Raw genomic sequence first — 16,786 nt, 5'->3', positions numbered from 1 at the left:
CTGTGATTTATTGCATTAGCTCTAATGAAGTTAACACAATATACCACAATTTTCATAACAGAGTCCCACTTCAGTGATTTACTACCCAGCGCTTGTTGGTGGATGAGGCAGTGTATGGCTACTGGATGAGAATGGTTATGTTTGTCCATCTCTTGGTTAATGCGAACAATTACTCCTTTCTTAGACCCCACCATGCTAGGGGAACCATCAGTTGTCACGCTGGATAGTTTAGCCCAGTCCAGCTCCAAACCATTCATAGTTTGGCAAACCATTCATAGATATCTTCTCCTGTAATTGTTCCTTTGATGCTTTGCAGTGCATCAAGCTCTTCTATGACTTCAAAATAATCATTCGTCCCACGAATAATAATTAGAAGTTGTGCAGAATCACGAACATCGTTGCTTTCATCGAGTGCCAAGGAAAAATAAGAAATTTTTTTCGTGGAGTTTTGCAAATGTTGATGCAGCTTGTCTCCCATTTCTTCAATCCTCCGTGTAATTGTAGGTCCTGAAAGACTCACTGTGCTAAATACGGCCTTTTCTGGACACATCTCTTTGGCAACAGAAAAAGGTATTCTTTAACAAATTCTCCCTCCACAATGGTCTGCCAGTGCGTGCTATTAGATTGGCAGCTTGAAAACTTGCTTGCAGTTATGAAATATTTAGCTGCTTCTGATTCACAAAAATATTTTGCTGAGTTGTCAATGTATTTTTCAGTTTTAATATTTTATCTTTTCTCACTTCTCCAACCAATCATATTTATCTTTATGTTGAGTTTCATAGTGTCGATGCAAATTATATTCTTTGTTTGAACACAGGCACTATGTTTTGGCATATCAGACATACAGCTCTTTTTGAAATAATCTGGGAAGAAAAACAAAAATGCAAGTAGTCCATATTCATTTCCCAGTGTTCCTTCTCTGGGTGTAGCTGCTTCTGTCCATCATTGATCAATTGGAACTGAATTAGATCTTCTCTTTGTCGAAGATATCTACTTCCATTAGAATACATCTTCATACAGTATTGTTGAAGTGTATAGTGATCTCCTGGTTCTGCTCATTTCACTCAGCATTAGTTCATGTAAGTCTCTTCAAACTTCTCTGTATTCCTCCTGCTGATCATTTCTCTCCAAGAACCTCTCTATTCATCCTGCTGGTCATCATTGACTCTTGCATAGCCTTGTGTTTCAGATTTTTTTCCTCTTCCCCTCACAGCCTCCCCTAGATGGCAAGCAATCCAATATATTTTTTAAAAATATTAAAAATATGTTAAATTCTCTCTCTCTCTGTGTGTGTGTGTGTGTATGTATATACACATGTGTGTGTGTGTGTAGACAATTATACAATTCTCTTGCTGCACAAGAGAAATCAGATTAAAAAAAAAAAAAGAAAGTAAATGAGTAAGAAAACAAAATGCAAGCAAACAACAACAAAAAGAATAAGAATGCTATGTTGTGGTCCACACTCAGTCCCCAAGTCCTCTCTCTGGGTGTAGATGGCTCTCTTCATCACAAGATCATTGGAATTGTTGGCTTTGATTTCAAGTTAAATAATTCACTGTCATTTTGATAGCTGATAATGCTATGTTCATATTCATTGAAGGTTTCTTGTAATATTGCTAAAATCAGTACTAAAAAAGCACAGGAGCAGGCATACAGCCTTGCTTTACTTTATTGATTACAGGAAAAACATTAGAAAGTTGTTCATTATCCAGAATACATCCATGCAAGCATCCCATCATGAAACTGGGGTCAATTCTGATGAATTTTTCTGGGCAATCAGATTTTGCCATGAACTTTCACAAAGTCTTATGACTGACAATATCAAAAGCCTTTTTCACATGTACATTGTGTATAAATTTGTTCTGATCCTTCCTTGCATTTTACCTGGAATTGTTGGGCAGAAAACATGATGTCAACTTTTTTAACCCTTTCTGATACTACACTGGCTCTTGGGAGATGACTCTTTTCCAAGTGAAGGATAAGTTTATTAATGGGTACTCTTTCAAGGATATTTCTGGCCATGGACTGAGAGAAACTCCATTTTGCTCTGTCGTAATGCAACTTGTGAATTTAAGGTTTGCCATGCAGCAAAAAGGGCTTGCCTGAGATACAGCATAATTCTAATGACCCTGTCTGTGTGGGACTAGGCAAATGTGGGGATTTTTGAAGTTTTTAAAATGCTGAAAAGTCCCAGGACAAGGGAACAAAGGATTCAGTGATTAAAGATATTTATGTAGTTGATCTGATTAATTAAAAATTCAAAATTGTAGAGGAAGGAAATAAGGTCAGAATAGGTATAATGGAATAGGGCTACATGGAGAAAATAGGAGGCTATAGAAAGGACAAATAAGAGCATTAGGGGATTGAAAAAGATAGAAATAAAAGGAATTTATGATTAAAGAAAGAATTCAAGTCTAGGAATATTTTCTTCCTTGCCTTTCTTGAGAATGAAAATTCCCTGGGTAACAATTATTTGAAATGCCTTTTATTTCTTCCTTTCTTTTGTGAATCCAATTTCCTTGTCACATCTATATTATTGATGAGTATATTTATTAAATGGGATTGAAAATAAAAGATAAAGCATTGAACAAAAATCTGAGCAAATTGAATCAGAATGTCTAGAAGAGGTGATTTCTCAGTAGTTTCAGAGATTCCTGATATGTTTTGGTCACAATTACACTTTTTACTGAGGGTATAAAGTTGCCCTGTGGCCATTTTAGGAGATTATTCTTCTATGTCTAATGTTCTAATGTTACTCGCTCAGATTCCTTTAAGGATGGCATTTACTTCCTGACTGATGCATTGGAAAGTTGTATGCTTCTGACTGGTTACTGCCTCTTTTAAGGTCTGAATTTTCTCTTTCTGATCTCTAATGTCTCTGTTGTGTTTCTATATGATAAGACTCTCTTTTTACCTAATAGAGTAGTCTTCAGTAATGCAAAGTCATCGGCCACAATAGTCAGTAAAATTTGATTAAGTACCTGCTATCTTCCAGACAGTGTATTGCACATTGGAGATACCAAAAAAAAAAAAAAAAAAAAAAAAAAAAAGCCCTGTCCTGAAAAAACTTAAAATCTAATGAGAGGATAAGGGGAGAATTTATAGTGATTTGGAAGGAAAGATTAGAGAAATACCCACAAAATACCACATCCTGAGATGAGAAATGAGAAGATATCCGAGATAATCTCCTTAAATAGAAGTTTGGAGTCCCCAACTTTCAGAGAGGCAAAAGGTATGGATGAGGTAGTATATTAAGACTGATGAGATCTTGAAGGATGATGAGATTACCACAGTAATGAACTTTCTATAGTATATGGATGAAGTCAATCAGATCCCAGAAAGAGATAGCACAGATCAGAAATGTGGCATGTTTCATGTATTTCTTCTCCTGATTTCTTTTTAGTAAATAAAGTATCTTTCTATTTTAAATGTCCTGTTGTAGAACAACATTTATTGCGCTTTACTCTAAAGGTTTCAGGCAATTCAACACGGTTCTTAATTTATTTCTCTTTTTATCATAAATATGACATTAAATTAAGAAGGAAAATCTAATATCTGTGCCTTCCAAAGACAGCCCTAGCCTGTTGTTACAATGTAATGTGACCTTTTGTAACTTTCATATTCTGGCTGAATTAGGAACAATGAAGTGTGTTTTGGTGATAATTTTTATGTAATTATTTAAAGTTTATATTTTTTTTCACTGAGGCATGAATATTATTTTTAAACATATGTTTCAGTTCCATATGGATAAATTGGGTAGTAAATCTTACATGATATAGTTCAGATATTTAAAATCTTTAATTCAGAGTCTTTCACACAAGTCCTTTTATTCCCAGTCATATTTCCTTTAAAATTTTGTTTCTGCCATTTCTTAGCTATATATTCTTGGGCAAGTAATGCAATCTGTAATGTTCAACTTTATTACAAACAAAATTCATTCCATAAATCGTAAAATACTTTGTCAGTGTCAGGTGCTTTTATATCATGGGTTAGTTCACTGTCTCAATCTCTATTTTATATCTCTAAACACCATATAATCAGCTTAATCATTTATTTTTTCTATGTAGTTGTATTTAATTATCTTTCTCATGTTTCTTTTTCTTGGAATGTTTTTATGTCAACTATTCTGCCAGCACATGTTTGTTTTTCTAGAATTCTCAAATATCTTTTTTTTTTTTTTTTTAGGGGTAACATCTTTTTATTGTTGATTTGGTTCTGTTTTGCAGAGTATATAATTTTGTGTTATATTTTGAGTTCCTTTACCTTTTTTTTGACAGTTTTCTACTTCTTTCTATGATTTCTTATGGCTGTAGAATAATCTTGAGTTAGTTGAATTTCCTTTATTATATTCAAAGTTCTTCTGCCAATTACAGAACTTGTTGATTTTTTCATTCAATTGTAAATTTTGTAATTGTATCAAGGAATTTGAATTGAAGTCAGGAGGACTTGAGTTCAAATTTGGTCTCAGACACTTAATACATCCTAGCTGTGTGACCCTGGGCAAGTCACTTAACCCTAATTGCCTCAGGGGGAAAAATAATATGTATATGTTCTTTTAAATATAGTTACTTTATAATTAATGCACCTTTAATGCCATGTTATTTTCTACATTTGTTTTCTTGTATTTAAAATTTGTTATTTTCACCTACATCATCGTTTTGGCTTCCAGCTCAGCCCTGGTAGCTATTTTATGGAGAAGCTCTTGTGGAGTGTGGACTAGCCATCTCTTTCAGTTATCTACTAGTTGCTGCATAGAAGGCAAGCAAGACAGTGTAGTTCATGTAGCAGGTATTCTGAGGGAGATGCAGGATACAGACACCATGTTCAGGCAAGTCAGGCCAACACCACCATCACCACATTAACAACCAGTTCCCCTCAGATACTGATGGATATAATGGGGGATCCTTAACACAAGAACTTTGCACATAGAAAGGCCTTTTACCTGTGCTCTCACATATTATCTGGGAAAGCAACCTTTGAATCAGTGGATCCTGTCAACTACACCTGTGCATATCTGAAACTATTAAAAGACAGGAAAGTTCTTGTCACCAAAGTCCTTGTTACTACCAAATGGTTCAACATATAAAATTAATATAAATTTTACCAGTGTATATAACATAAAGAGGCATTACTATTTTATATTCCTATTCTATGTACCCTTAAGTAGATGGAATTTTTCCATCTTAATTTGTAGCTTCTGTGTTTTGTCTCGTTCATTAGAATATAAGTTTCTTGAGAGCAAGGATGATCATTCTTTTCTTTTTGTATCCAATGTGTATAATGTAATACTTTGCACATTCCAAACACTCTAAAATTATTTATTAATTTATTATTCATAACTAACTAAGGTATCTTAATATCTTTTTGATTATTTGAGAAAGAATGTGTACATTATAGGTTCATTTTTTTCAAATCTGTTAATTGAGTTTTTTAAAAGTTCTGATTAAAAACTCCTAATTTCTTGCTCAATTAATTTAATTTCTCTCTTGGTACATTCTGGAATTTCCTATTGTTGATTCATACTCTGAAAATCCATAGGATCCATTTCTTTGAAAAGTAGTTTACTTTTTTTTTGGACATGTTAATATTTAAAAGGTAACGTATTCTTTTTGAGGATTTTGCATTCATTCTTCTGATGGCCTTCTCTTTGTTGATTTATCTGCTTGTGTTTTTGACTGTTATTATGAGGTTTTCTTTTGAAATATTTGGCATTTTAATCTTTTAAAAATATTTTCATGTAATTTTTTTAGCTTTTTCCCTTTTGCTGAAATTGGGTAGCCTCCTTACGTGTTTGGTCATCTCCTAGATCCTTACTTCAAGAGCCCTCTGTGAGAAATGATACTAGTCACACTTGGTTTCTGAACTGGAACAGCCATGCACATCATACCTCAATCTCAATGTTTGGATTGTCCTTTCTTTTTGATGAGTGGGAAGAATCAATTTTTTGCCAGTTCTTGAAGAGTGGGACAAAGAAAAAGTCTGCCACTAGTGTCTCTACAGTGGGTTGTGGGGAATGTTTCTGTCAGAATGGAGCATCTTTTCAACTCTCTTGCTTCCCTTTTTTCTAGACATGGTTGTGTGGATTCATGCCAACAGAATCTCTCTATTAGTCTTGGGCATCCTCGAATGGCCTCCACAAACTGTTCTTGATTCAATTGTGTTCCTAAGAATTAGATATTTTTGCTTTTAATTCATAAAGATTTCACCTTTTCAGTGTTCTCTATTTCTTTGACCTTTTGATTTAGCTATGATTTTTCTACATCTCTCTCATAATTCCACTTTTTCTTTTTTTTGAGGGTTAGAGAGTTAAAGGGACTGAGTGGCTAATATGCTATCTAGCTAGTTTTGTAAATCTCAAAACATACTATCAACTATTATAACGAATACAACTATTGTTGCTGTAATTGTTAGCATGTCATGATGTTTACTAGTAGTATATTTTTACTGAAACAAAGTATTTTATAAACTCTATAAACATTTAGGGAAATATTTTTAAATATGATGAAGATTATTATCCATAAGTGTGATCATGAATTATTGGATTAATATATATGTCTTTCTGTCCTTTTTTTGTTTATTCTTTGGTTTTAAAGTTGCTGCCTTCATTTACAAATGATGTAGCCATAATTTGCTATGCCTCTTCCTGTATATATCCTGACTCCGTTTATCAGTTCTTCTCAAAAAACAGAAGAGAGTTGGTAAAACAAATCATCTAGTTTGGTATGCCCTAATAACTATAGTTAGAAATTAAACCAAATTATTGTTTAAAAGACATCTTAGTGTATGACATTATTTGGAGGATAGGATATATAATTGAGAAATTGTTTTGAAGAATGAGCAAAATTTTGTCAGGTAAATTATAGACTTAAATCTAAAAGAGGTCATAGAAATCCTTTAAACCATTTTCTTGATTTTTTTTTTTTTTTTAAATGAGGAATTTCAACTTAGAGAGCTTGTTTTGGCGGAGGTTACATGTATAGTAAATAGAAGAGCTTTTCTATTCACACATTGTATAGGAGAAACAGAGGATGAGAATGGCATAAGCAAAGGCACTTGAATGGGGGAGCACAAGGTATGCAAAGGAGAGAATCAAGTATCCTCAATGCCTGGAGTGTAGAATAGAATTATGTGGGAGAAGGACAAAGGGATGTCAGAAATCACTTCTTTATTAATAATATGTCCTGCTTCTTTTCTGATGGCTGCATCTTGTACTGGGTTTTTTTTCTTTCTTTTTTGCTGTGACTTCCCAGTGGTCTATATCTTTGCTGCTTTGCTCAAAGCCTTGTTTTAGTGTGGAACATGGCTGGAATACTTTTCGTCTTTATGAAATACATGGCTCTCAAGGAACAGACTGGAGTAGGTTCACTTAAAGGTCACAAATAAATGGTTGTTTAATGTATAAAACTTTTTGTGTTTTCAAGAGTACATGTGACTTTGTTCATGAATGACTTGAAGTCACTTCGCTATAAAATAAGAGTTTTATAATTCTTGATAGTTACTGTTGACAATGATTGCCTTGCAAATGACATATTTGTATTTTTAAACTTTCTTTTTTTGTGTGTCTAATTTATCCCACAGGACCCCTGATGATCTCTCCAGCTACATTGTGGCATTGCAACAGAGGGAAGTTGAGTTGACAGAAAAGAGCACCAGTAGTACAAGCAGGTAGGGGTGCCATGAATCTCATTCTTGGTCATAAATGACTCTCATTTCAAGATATTCTTGGAGACTTAAATTGAAAGGAAGATTGTCTTCTTTCCATTTTAGGGCTAGCCAAAATTTGTGCTCTTACAGGACTATATCCTTGCTTCTACTTTATCTTTAATCAGTAAGGTCAATAATATCAATAAGGTTAAAATTTAAAGAATTCAGACTGTGAATATGTTGTTTGATATCCTTTGTAAAACCCAAATTTCAAGTGAGAATTGCTTTATTCTTGAAATAGATCTGTACAGCTTTCTTGATTTCTAAGTAGTTTTGTTCCCTTATGCTAGATGTCTGATTCTTGTAGTATGTTTGTTTTTGAGCAGTACCATTCAACTCTTTGCAGTTGTGTAATTCCCCTTCTCTTTTCTTCCGTGACATGAGTGTTGAGGCTCTTTATGAAAGAAATGTGTTTAAGAACTAAAGAAAGCCCAGTAATCATCTTGTCTATGATTGATCCATTGATGATAAGGGAGTGATAATGCTGAGCCTGGGTGTGCATTGATTGCAATCCCTATCAACCCCTGAAAAATGGCTTTTCTATGATTTATTAGTAGCTAGAAGGAATATATATATATTTTTTTTTTTGGTGGTAGTAGTAGTGCTCCTTCTGACTGCAAAAAAATAGACCTTTAGAAGCACCTGGATACACCAAAAGTAATTCCATCCATATAGTTTTGAAATGTCAAACAATAATGATTGCTTTTGCATTTGGATGAGTGCCTCAAATTATCCTGACAAATTATTCCATTGTGTACTTAAACATAGATATTAGTTGATTGTATACTTTTTTTGCATTTAGTTTTTATTTTTCCAAATACATGCAACGATAGTTTTCAACATTCACTTTTTCAAAATTTTGTGTTCTAAATTTTTTTCTCTCCCTTTTCCTGTTCTCCCTTCCCTAGACATCAAGCAATTCAATATAGGTTAAAAATATGCAATTCTTCTAAACATATGTCCATATTTGCCATGCTGCATAAGAAAAATCAGATCAAAAAGGGAAAAACAAAATAAACAAACAAATAACAAAAGCAAAAAAAGGTGAAAATACTTTGCTTTGATCCACATTCAGTCTCCATAGTTCTCTCACTGGATGTGGATAACTCTTTTCACCACAAATTTATTGGAATTGCCTTGAATCACTTCATTGTTAAAAAGAATCAAGTCAATCACAATTAATCATCACATAATCTTGTTGTTGATATGTACAATATTCTCTTGGTCCAGCTTACTTCACTTAGCATAAGTTTATGTAAGTCTTTGTAGTGTCTTCTGAAATCAGCCTTATTACTGTTCTTATAGAAGAGTAGACCCAGTAGAGACATTGCTGGATCAAAGGGCATGCACAATTTGATAGACCTTTGAGTAAAGTTCCAAATTGCTCACCAGAATGGTTGGATCATTTCATAATTCCACTACCAGTGCATTAGTGTCCACAGTTTTCCCAACTCCCCTCCCACATTTATCATTATCTTTTCCTGTCATCTTAGCCAATCTGAGAGCTATGAAATGGTACCTCAGAGTTGTCTTAATTTACATTTCTCTAATCAATAGTGATTCAGAGTATTATTTTATATGATTAGAAATGGCTTTAATTTCCTTGTCTGAAAATTATCTGTTCATAGATTGGATACTTTTCTATATTTTTTCTATCAAAAGTTTTTTTTAAATGTTTCTTTTTATGATTTATTTAGACAATATGGAGTAGGAATTTAACATCTCTGAAAAGAGTGCAAGAATAAAGCAGATATTCCCCTTATTATGTTCTTCCCATGTACTTTAATATCAATAGTTTGATTTAGAATTCAGTTTAGAACACTTGTCTTTGAGGAAATCCAGTATATAGCAAAAAAAAAAAAAAAAAAAAAAAAAAAAAAGAAGAAGAAGAAGAAGCCTTGGTATGCAAAGATTATAAATAGTCCACATTACTGCCACTGTTACCTTGTTTTTGGCAAAGCACTTACAAATCAACTTAACAGAGTCATAGTCATGTCAGAATACTTTGAGGGTTTCCAAAGAAAGACATATTCTGACTAATGCTTTATTACTTAATTGTAGTTAGTTGGAGGCAGCTTGCTAGGTGGAACAGTGGATGGCCTACTGTGCCTGCAGTTAGGAGACCTGAGTCACATCCAGCCCATGATACTAGCTATGTGACAGTCATTAATTGTCATTTACTATTAAATTAGAAAATTAGGAAATTCTTCAGAAGGTAAAAAAAAAAGATGTATGCTGCTGTTCTTATTGGTAAAGAGAGTGATAAAGACAGTGAAAAGTGTTAGGTTTTGAATTTCTTATTAAATGGTTTAAGTCATTCTCTGTTGCTAGAACAGTTTGTATACACTAGTTAAACTATTTGCATCCTTGAATATTATTAATGTGTTTTAGACAGAGGTAGAGGGGGAAGGATATGATTTCTTTCTTTCTTTCCACATGACCGAAGCAAAAAGGGAAAATGAGTAAAATCAATCACAGCCTTCTGGGTAAAATAATGGAAAGTGCTATTAATAGCACATGATGGATTGCACTGATATTTGTATTCTGTGCCTACAAATTGCATAGGAGTATCAAGTGGTAAGAGCAACAGGAGTCTTCATTGAACCTCCAGAGCAACCACCAAAAAATGATAATCTTCAAGTTTTTTGAAAAAGAAGGACAATGGAGCAATTCCTTGAATTTGCAAATTGATAAGACAAGTAAGCAGCCCCACCTTACAGGGTGTGAGAAATTGATATTCCTTTGGAAGACTGCTGAGTATGAATTTGAGAGATTAATTTAATTATGAGTTCTATTAAAATTACTGTGATTAGTGTCTAATGAAGTTTCTTCCAGGATATATTCTAAAACAGTGACCTTCTTCTAAGTTTCTCCCAGGAAATATTCAAAAATTTTAAGATTATCAGTTCCCTACTTAAATGAATTCTTTGTTTTGAGCATCTGTTTTCATGGCTGTGATTCTGGTTTATTAACAAGTTTAGCTCAGAGTGGTTAAGTTACTTACCTGAAATTTCACTGTTAACCAGTATCTGAGACAGGTGAGATCTTCTTGATTCTCTCTAGTGCTCTGTCTCTTAAGCAGACTAACCAGAGTTTGTTTTTCTGTCCATGATACCTATGTGCTACCATTAAAATCATTAAAAAAAAAAACCAAAAAACAATGACATATAAAATGTCATTAATATATATTCATATTAATAATCTGCCCCAAAAGGAAAGACAATTGAGGATGAGATAGCATCAAGTTAATTCCATTGAATGAATGCTAGATTTCTTTTCAGATTAAGGTTGCCTAAGGCCTTTATAAAACATATAATCACTCTTTCGTTTTGTTAGTTCAGGGTGGGAGTGGACGGAGTAAGACACTAAATGAAATAAAGGGAGGAAAAAGTAGCTAGTATTGACTACTTTGACTAATTTCTGTACTTTTCCAGACTTTACTATGCATTCTTTTGTTTAATCCTGGCTATGCTCAATGTTTCCCCCTCAAATTGTTCTCTAAAACCTCAGAACTCCCTTGCTATTAGTTGTATATTATTTTGCTGAAGATGAGAAAACAAAAAAACAAAACAAACAAAACCCAACTTGTAAATTCCTTAGGTGCAGCAAAAAGCTAGAAACACATTGAATTGGAGAATTTAGTGCTGAATTGAAGACTAGCAACTTGGAAAGAAGGCCCTTTATTTGTTAGGTTAGGGTAGTTTCAAGGAACATTGTGATAGGTATGGTAAAAAGTTTTTATAATGTAAGTGTGTGTACAAAGGTATAAATAGGCAATATATTTCTGAAATAGTTTTAAGAAAGTTTGAGTTTGCAGACTCTGATAGTGAGAGATCTTTGTGTCATTATAACCTCTCCCTCATATTTGTAAATGTTTGTCAGTATATACAGTTTTCAAACCTCCATAAGCTAATTTTTGTTTATTGAATTGGCTACTAGCCAGAATGTTTGAAAGCTTCCTAAATGATGGCTTTTTGGCTATGTCCTGAGCCCATCTGTGTGATACAGATAGAATTGTGAATTTATGTTACGTTGTGAAGATTTTTTTCCCAAAGAACCAGATAATGCCCAACTTTCAGATAGCTTTGGTAAAAGTACAATGATAATCTTAAAATCTTCTCATAAAATAATTCCTTGCATTTTCTCCCAAGCTAAATCTTTTAGTAGAGCTAAGTAGAAAATAGATTAGACTGAGTTATAGCTTTGAATAATTTCATGAATCCAGACTAAATCCAATAAGCATTTATTAATGAGCACCTTTTATGTAGAAGACACTGAACTAAGCAGTTCGGGAATACAATGACAAAATGAAAAAGTGTCCTTAAGGATGTGCAGACTATTGGGGGGGGGAAATAAAACAATTACATAGAAGTATACAGTGTGTACAATAATTTGAGGAAGTATTGAGTACTAATTGAGGGATTAGGAACGATTTGCACTAGGAAATAGCATGTGAATTGAGTCTTATGTAAACTTAAGATCTCTACAAGGTAAGAAAGAGAAAAGAGGTGAGAAAAGAGGTTTCCTGCATAGGAAACAACATATATAAGTGAAGGTAGTGAAATAGAGTGCTGAATCTGCAGCCAGGAAGACTAATCTTTATGAGTATAAATCTAGCCTCCTATAATTATTAGCTGTATGATCTGGGCAAGTTACATAATCTATTTGCTCATCAGTACTATGAGGTGGAGGAGGAAGTGGCGAACCACTACAGTAGATTTGCCAAGAAACTCAACTGGGCTCTGGAAGAGTCAGATATGACTGAAAAAGACCGAAAAACAATAACAACAAGGCTCAACTAAGGCTTGTTTGTAGTTTATCCTAGAAGCAATTGGGAGCCAGCTAAGTTTACTGAGCAGTGAGAATTACCTCAGATTTGTGCTTTAAGCATTTGTTTGGAAGTTAGATTGGATAGTGGAGAGATTAGAGGCTAGGAATTCTATTGAGATGCTTTTGTGGTAGAAAAGGTGAAAATTAATGATAGTCTGAAAAAGAGTCACTGCCCAATCAGAGGATAGTAAGAGGTGGATAAAAGTGACTTGAAAGGACAAATGATAAGATTGACAGCTGATTGGAGATGAGTTCTGATTGGGAGGAAAGAATCAAGGATGTCTTTGAATTAATCAGTGTGGATGATTCATAGGATACTGGTGTCTTCAGCTAGGTGACATAGTGGATAGAGTATCTGGTGTGAAGCCAGGAAGATTTATCTTCTTGAGTTAAAATCTGGTCTCAGAAACTTATTAGCAATGTAACCTTGGGCAGGTCATTTCACTGTTTGCCTCAGTTTCCTCAATTGTAAATGAGATGACGTAAGAAATGGCAGGCCTACTCCAATATCTTTGTCAAGAAATCCTCAAGTGGGGTCATGAGGAGACAGATAACAACCGGAAAATGACTGAACAATAAGCAAATTTTTGTCTTTTTTATTTGTGTCAAGCATGCTTGTATTCAAATAGTTTATGCATGATAATTGAGGGAGGACCGTACTAAGTAGGTGAATCAGGAATGAATTTCCATAGCTTTATGTATTATAGGTTAGAATTGAGTAATAAATGCATTAAAAGCATGGGGGGAAGAACCCATGAAAATTCACAGATATGGAGGTGAAAAACAGCAAATAACCCTATCTGGCTGAATCATGAAGTGCTTTTTGTTTTACATATATTGATTTTGAGATTCTTTCAGGACATCTATTTGTTGATGTAAAATAGGAAACTGGTGATGAGGGACTGGAGCTGAGGAGAGAGAGATTATTATGTTAGGAAAAGTAGAACCCTGGGATGGAGGGTAGAATTTCAGAAACTTATTTGTGCATGCAATGTTTAGAATTTGATTGGCACTAGTATAATGATGTGTACTGTACTTTGTGATGATAATTCAAAGAAATATATAAAGATATTATGAAGGCAAACCCTCACTTAATAAATATACTAATATATAGCAATTGTTACGAAAAGAATACTGCAGGTTGCATTAGAAATGACAGCTCTGTTATATGTTGTCTTTGTGATAGTGAGACAGACATATTTTAAATGAGAAACTGCATAAAATTTGTTATGATTTAGTTGAATCTAAAACCAGAGTTGCTATCATGATTTTTAATAAGATAAAATTCAAAATAGATAGCAAAATGACAGACAAATCAAGAAACTGTGTTACAATTGGAATCTCCACAGACAATGACTTATTAGTGGTATTAAATATACACATAGAATGGCATAGCATCTAAGAACTTAAAGGTAAATGCAAAAAGACATAGGTTATAAGTAAATAACTTTAATGTTCCTATAACTATTTGATATAGCCTGTATAATAGAAAGATATAGAAAGAAGGAATTATGAACTTGAACAATGTGTTGGAATAACTGGATTTAGTACATAAAGATAATCAATAGCTTAAGAGTATGCTTATCTTTAAAGTATGCATTGCTTATAAATAAATGTGGAAAGATAGAGTTTTCATTATAACTTTTGTGTTAATTTTCTTTTTTGGAATCATTAATTTACAAATTTCTTTTTCTGCTCTTTTATATTCAGCATGCTATACCTTGTAGCAATGACCAGTTCAGTAAAACTAACCAACATGTCACCTGAGATTTGAGAGTATATGAAATGTTACATACTATAATTCTCCATTTCCAGGTGCAAGTATCAGAGAAACATTAAGTAGATGGATGTGGACTTTTGAAGGAAACACCATTCTAAATGAATAATGATTTTTAAAAAAAATTGATTTAGAACTGGAAGGGACTTTTGAGGTCATCTAATAAAACTCCCTAATTTTAAATATGGGAAGACAGGCCCAGAGATGAGTGCTAATTAGCCTTCCATTGGCAAAGAAGCACTAAGTGTCAGAGCCAGGAATTAATCTAGTGTGCAGTCTTTAATTATATTACCCCAGGACTTTATGGTGCTTATTTGTGAAATTTTAAATGGGTTATATAAATATTATAGGTAGAAAGGGGGACTAAAACTGATACACTAACTTATGAATGGTTTAAAGATAAAATGAAATAAGAACATTTAGGGAAGACAGTGGTGATACAGTTTACCAAACTAGATATGCTACGCTACTTAAGTAAGTAGTCTTCTCAGACAAATTTATATTTCATATCATATTAACAAGGAAATATATTAAAATATTAAATATATACTTTTTAAAATTATCATGACTAAACCTAAAGTAATCACAGAAGTGGGAAATTTGGAAATTAAATATGATTTAAACAAATTGAAATTTTGAAAAATTAAACCAAAAAAAGAAAATTTTAAAGAAATTAACCCAGATTTTCACACCTTTTGCTAATTTATAAGAAAAGGTAGGAAAATCACACTTCAATTTAAAATAAAATTCAGAACAAGGATATCAGTTACTAATGCTTCTAGTATTAGTATAGAGGTGAGGAAGACAGTTATTAAAAACTATTTTGCTCACTTATTTGCTTAAACGATGAAAATTAAAGCAAAATCACTGGATATCTACCAAAATATACTCAAGTAGCTGTGATCTCATTGTTTTGGATGTTCTCTATAGTAATTCAGTTACCAACCCTATTCACTTTTGTCTGTGTCTTTCCAAAAATTTAGCATCTTGGGAATCCTCACAGACCTTCTTTGCTACTTCCTAATATCACATATGTGCCCAGGGAGCACTTGAATTGTTTTTATCCTTTGCCAGCCCATTTTTTGTCATTCACATTCTCCTGATAGGTTTTACTTTTGTTCTCTTGAAGCTCTTCATTTGTTAAGAGTTGCCACTTATTCCCAACTACTATATGTCTCTTAATTTCCTTATTTGTGATCCTCATTTCCAGTTCCTTGGATACTGTTGTGTTCCCACCTCCTGTGTAACATTTATTATTTTTTTCCTGTCTTCTTAGCCAATCTGAGAGGTGAAATAGTATCTCAGAGTTGTTTCATTTATAATAAATGCAGATTATTTTTGATTAGTTTTTTAAGACTTACATTAAAAATACTAAAAAGCAGATCATAAAGAGAATCCTTTTCTAAGATATTTGTAATTGAAAAATGCTAAAAGATAAAGAATAAAAGCTAGTCCTCAGGTGATATGTAATTAGAGAACGGAAATGGCTGTTTTTAAAGGAAGAAATACACATCTGGAAATGTATATAGTTGCACCATATAGGAGGATTTATATGAAGTGTTGTAAATCACAAAATCAAGAATAGAATATGATAAGTAAATAAATGTGTGTATATGCATATACTTACACATGTGCTTTCATATATGTGTATGTAAATGCACACATTTAAAAAAACATTTTTATAATATATACATTTATTTTCATTTGTCCACATGTATATATGTACACAATGTAATAAATAAATTATAAAAGTTACACTTGTATAGTCATATATCATTTTTTGATTATTTGTAGTATAGGAATTACTTTCATATGCTCTGAATAATATCATGTGAGGACTGACTTTTAATTAATTTATTACACTCATTTAGTTTAATTACACTCATTAACATAATTACAAATATCTCTTGGTTTTCCTAATTTCTAACCATCTTTACATTCATGGCATAAATGTACATTGATGTTTTCAATCTATCGAATTTACTACACAAGCTATCTAGTCTTTGTAGATAGAGTTGTTTGAAATATATGGAGGTTTTTTGATTTGCTCAAATTGCTAGTACTGTCAGAAATGGAATTTAGATTTCATATATTTCTCATTCAGAGCAAAATGCTGCTTCACAGTGTGAAGGAAAATAATAGTAATGGATATCTCAAGTCCAGTATAAAATGTAAGGACTGATAGCTTCAGAAACATAATAGAAAACAGCAGTGCATTGGTAATTAATTTGTATTTGGAATTAAATCAGTAGATTTTAAATGTTGGTTATAATTATTTTCTAAATGACCTTAAGTAAGCATCTGATAAATACTTTGCATTTATTCATTCCTCAATTCTAAAATGAGGGAGTTGAAATTAATGCTTTTTCAGGTCTCTTCTAGCTTCTGTCTGTCTTTTCCTTATCCTATTGATAGGACTCTTCCTCCTTTTTTTTGGTGAAGAAGTAGGTCAGACCTTTAGTCAACAACTTGTTT

General features: G+C 32.9%; 1 protein-coding gene across 2 annotated transcripts in view; it reads left to right on the top strand.

Annotated features, from left to right (window-relative positions):
• Positions 1-16,786, top strand: part of MAD1L1 (mitotic arrest deficient 1 like 1) — an 862,777-nt gene that overhangs the window by 119,875 nt on the left and 726,116 nt on the right. For both annotated transcript variants that reach the window (XM_074281152.1, XM_074281151.1), the window contains exon 10: positions 7,579-7,665. In XM_074281152.1, the coding sequence (XP_074137253.1) occupies positions 7,579-7,665 (87 nt within the window). The remainder of the gene's footprint in view (positions 1-7,578; positions 7,666-16,786) is intronic.

This window comes from Sminthopsis crassicaudata, chromosome 1, assembly GCF_048593235.1.
Source record: "Sminthopsis crassicaudata isolate SCR6 chromosome 1, ASM4859323v1, whole genome shotgun sequence".
NCBI lineage: Eukaryota > Metazoa > Chordata > Mammalia > Dasyuromorphia > Dasyuridae > Sminthopsis > Sminthopsis crassicaudata.
The sequence above is the reverse complement of the archived record's forward strand: the minus strand, read 5'-3'. Positions and strand labels throughout refer to the sequence as shown.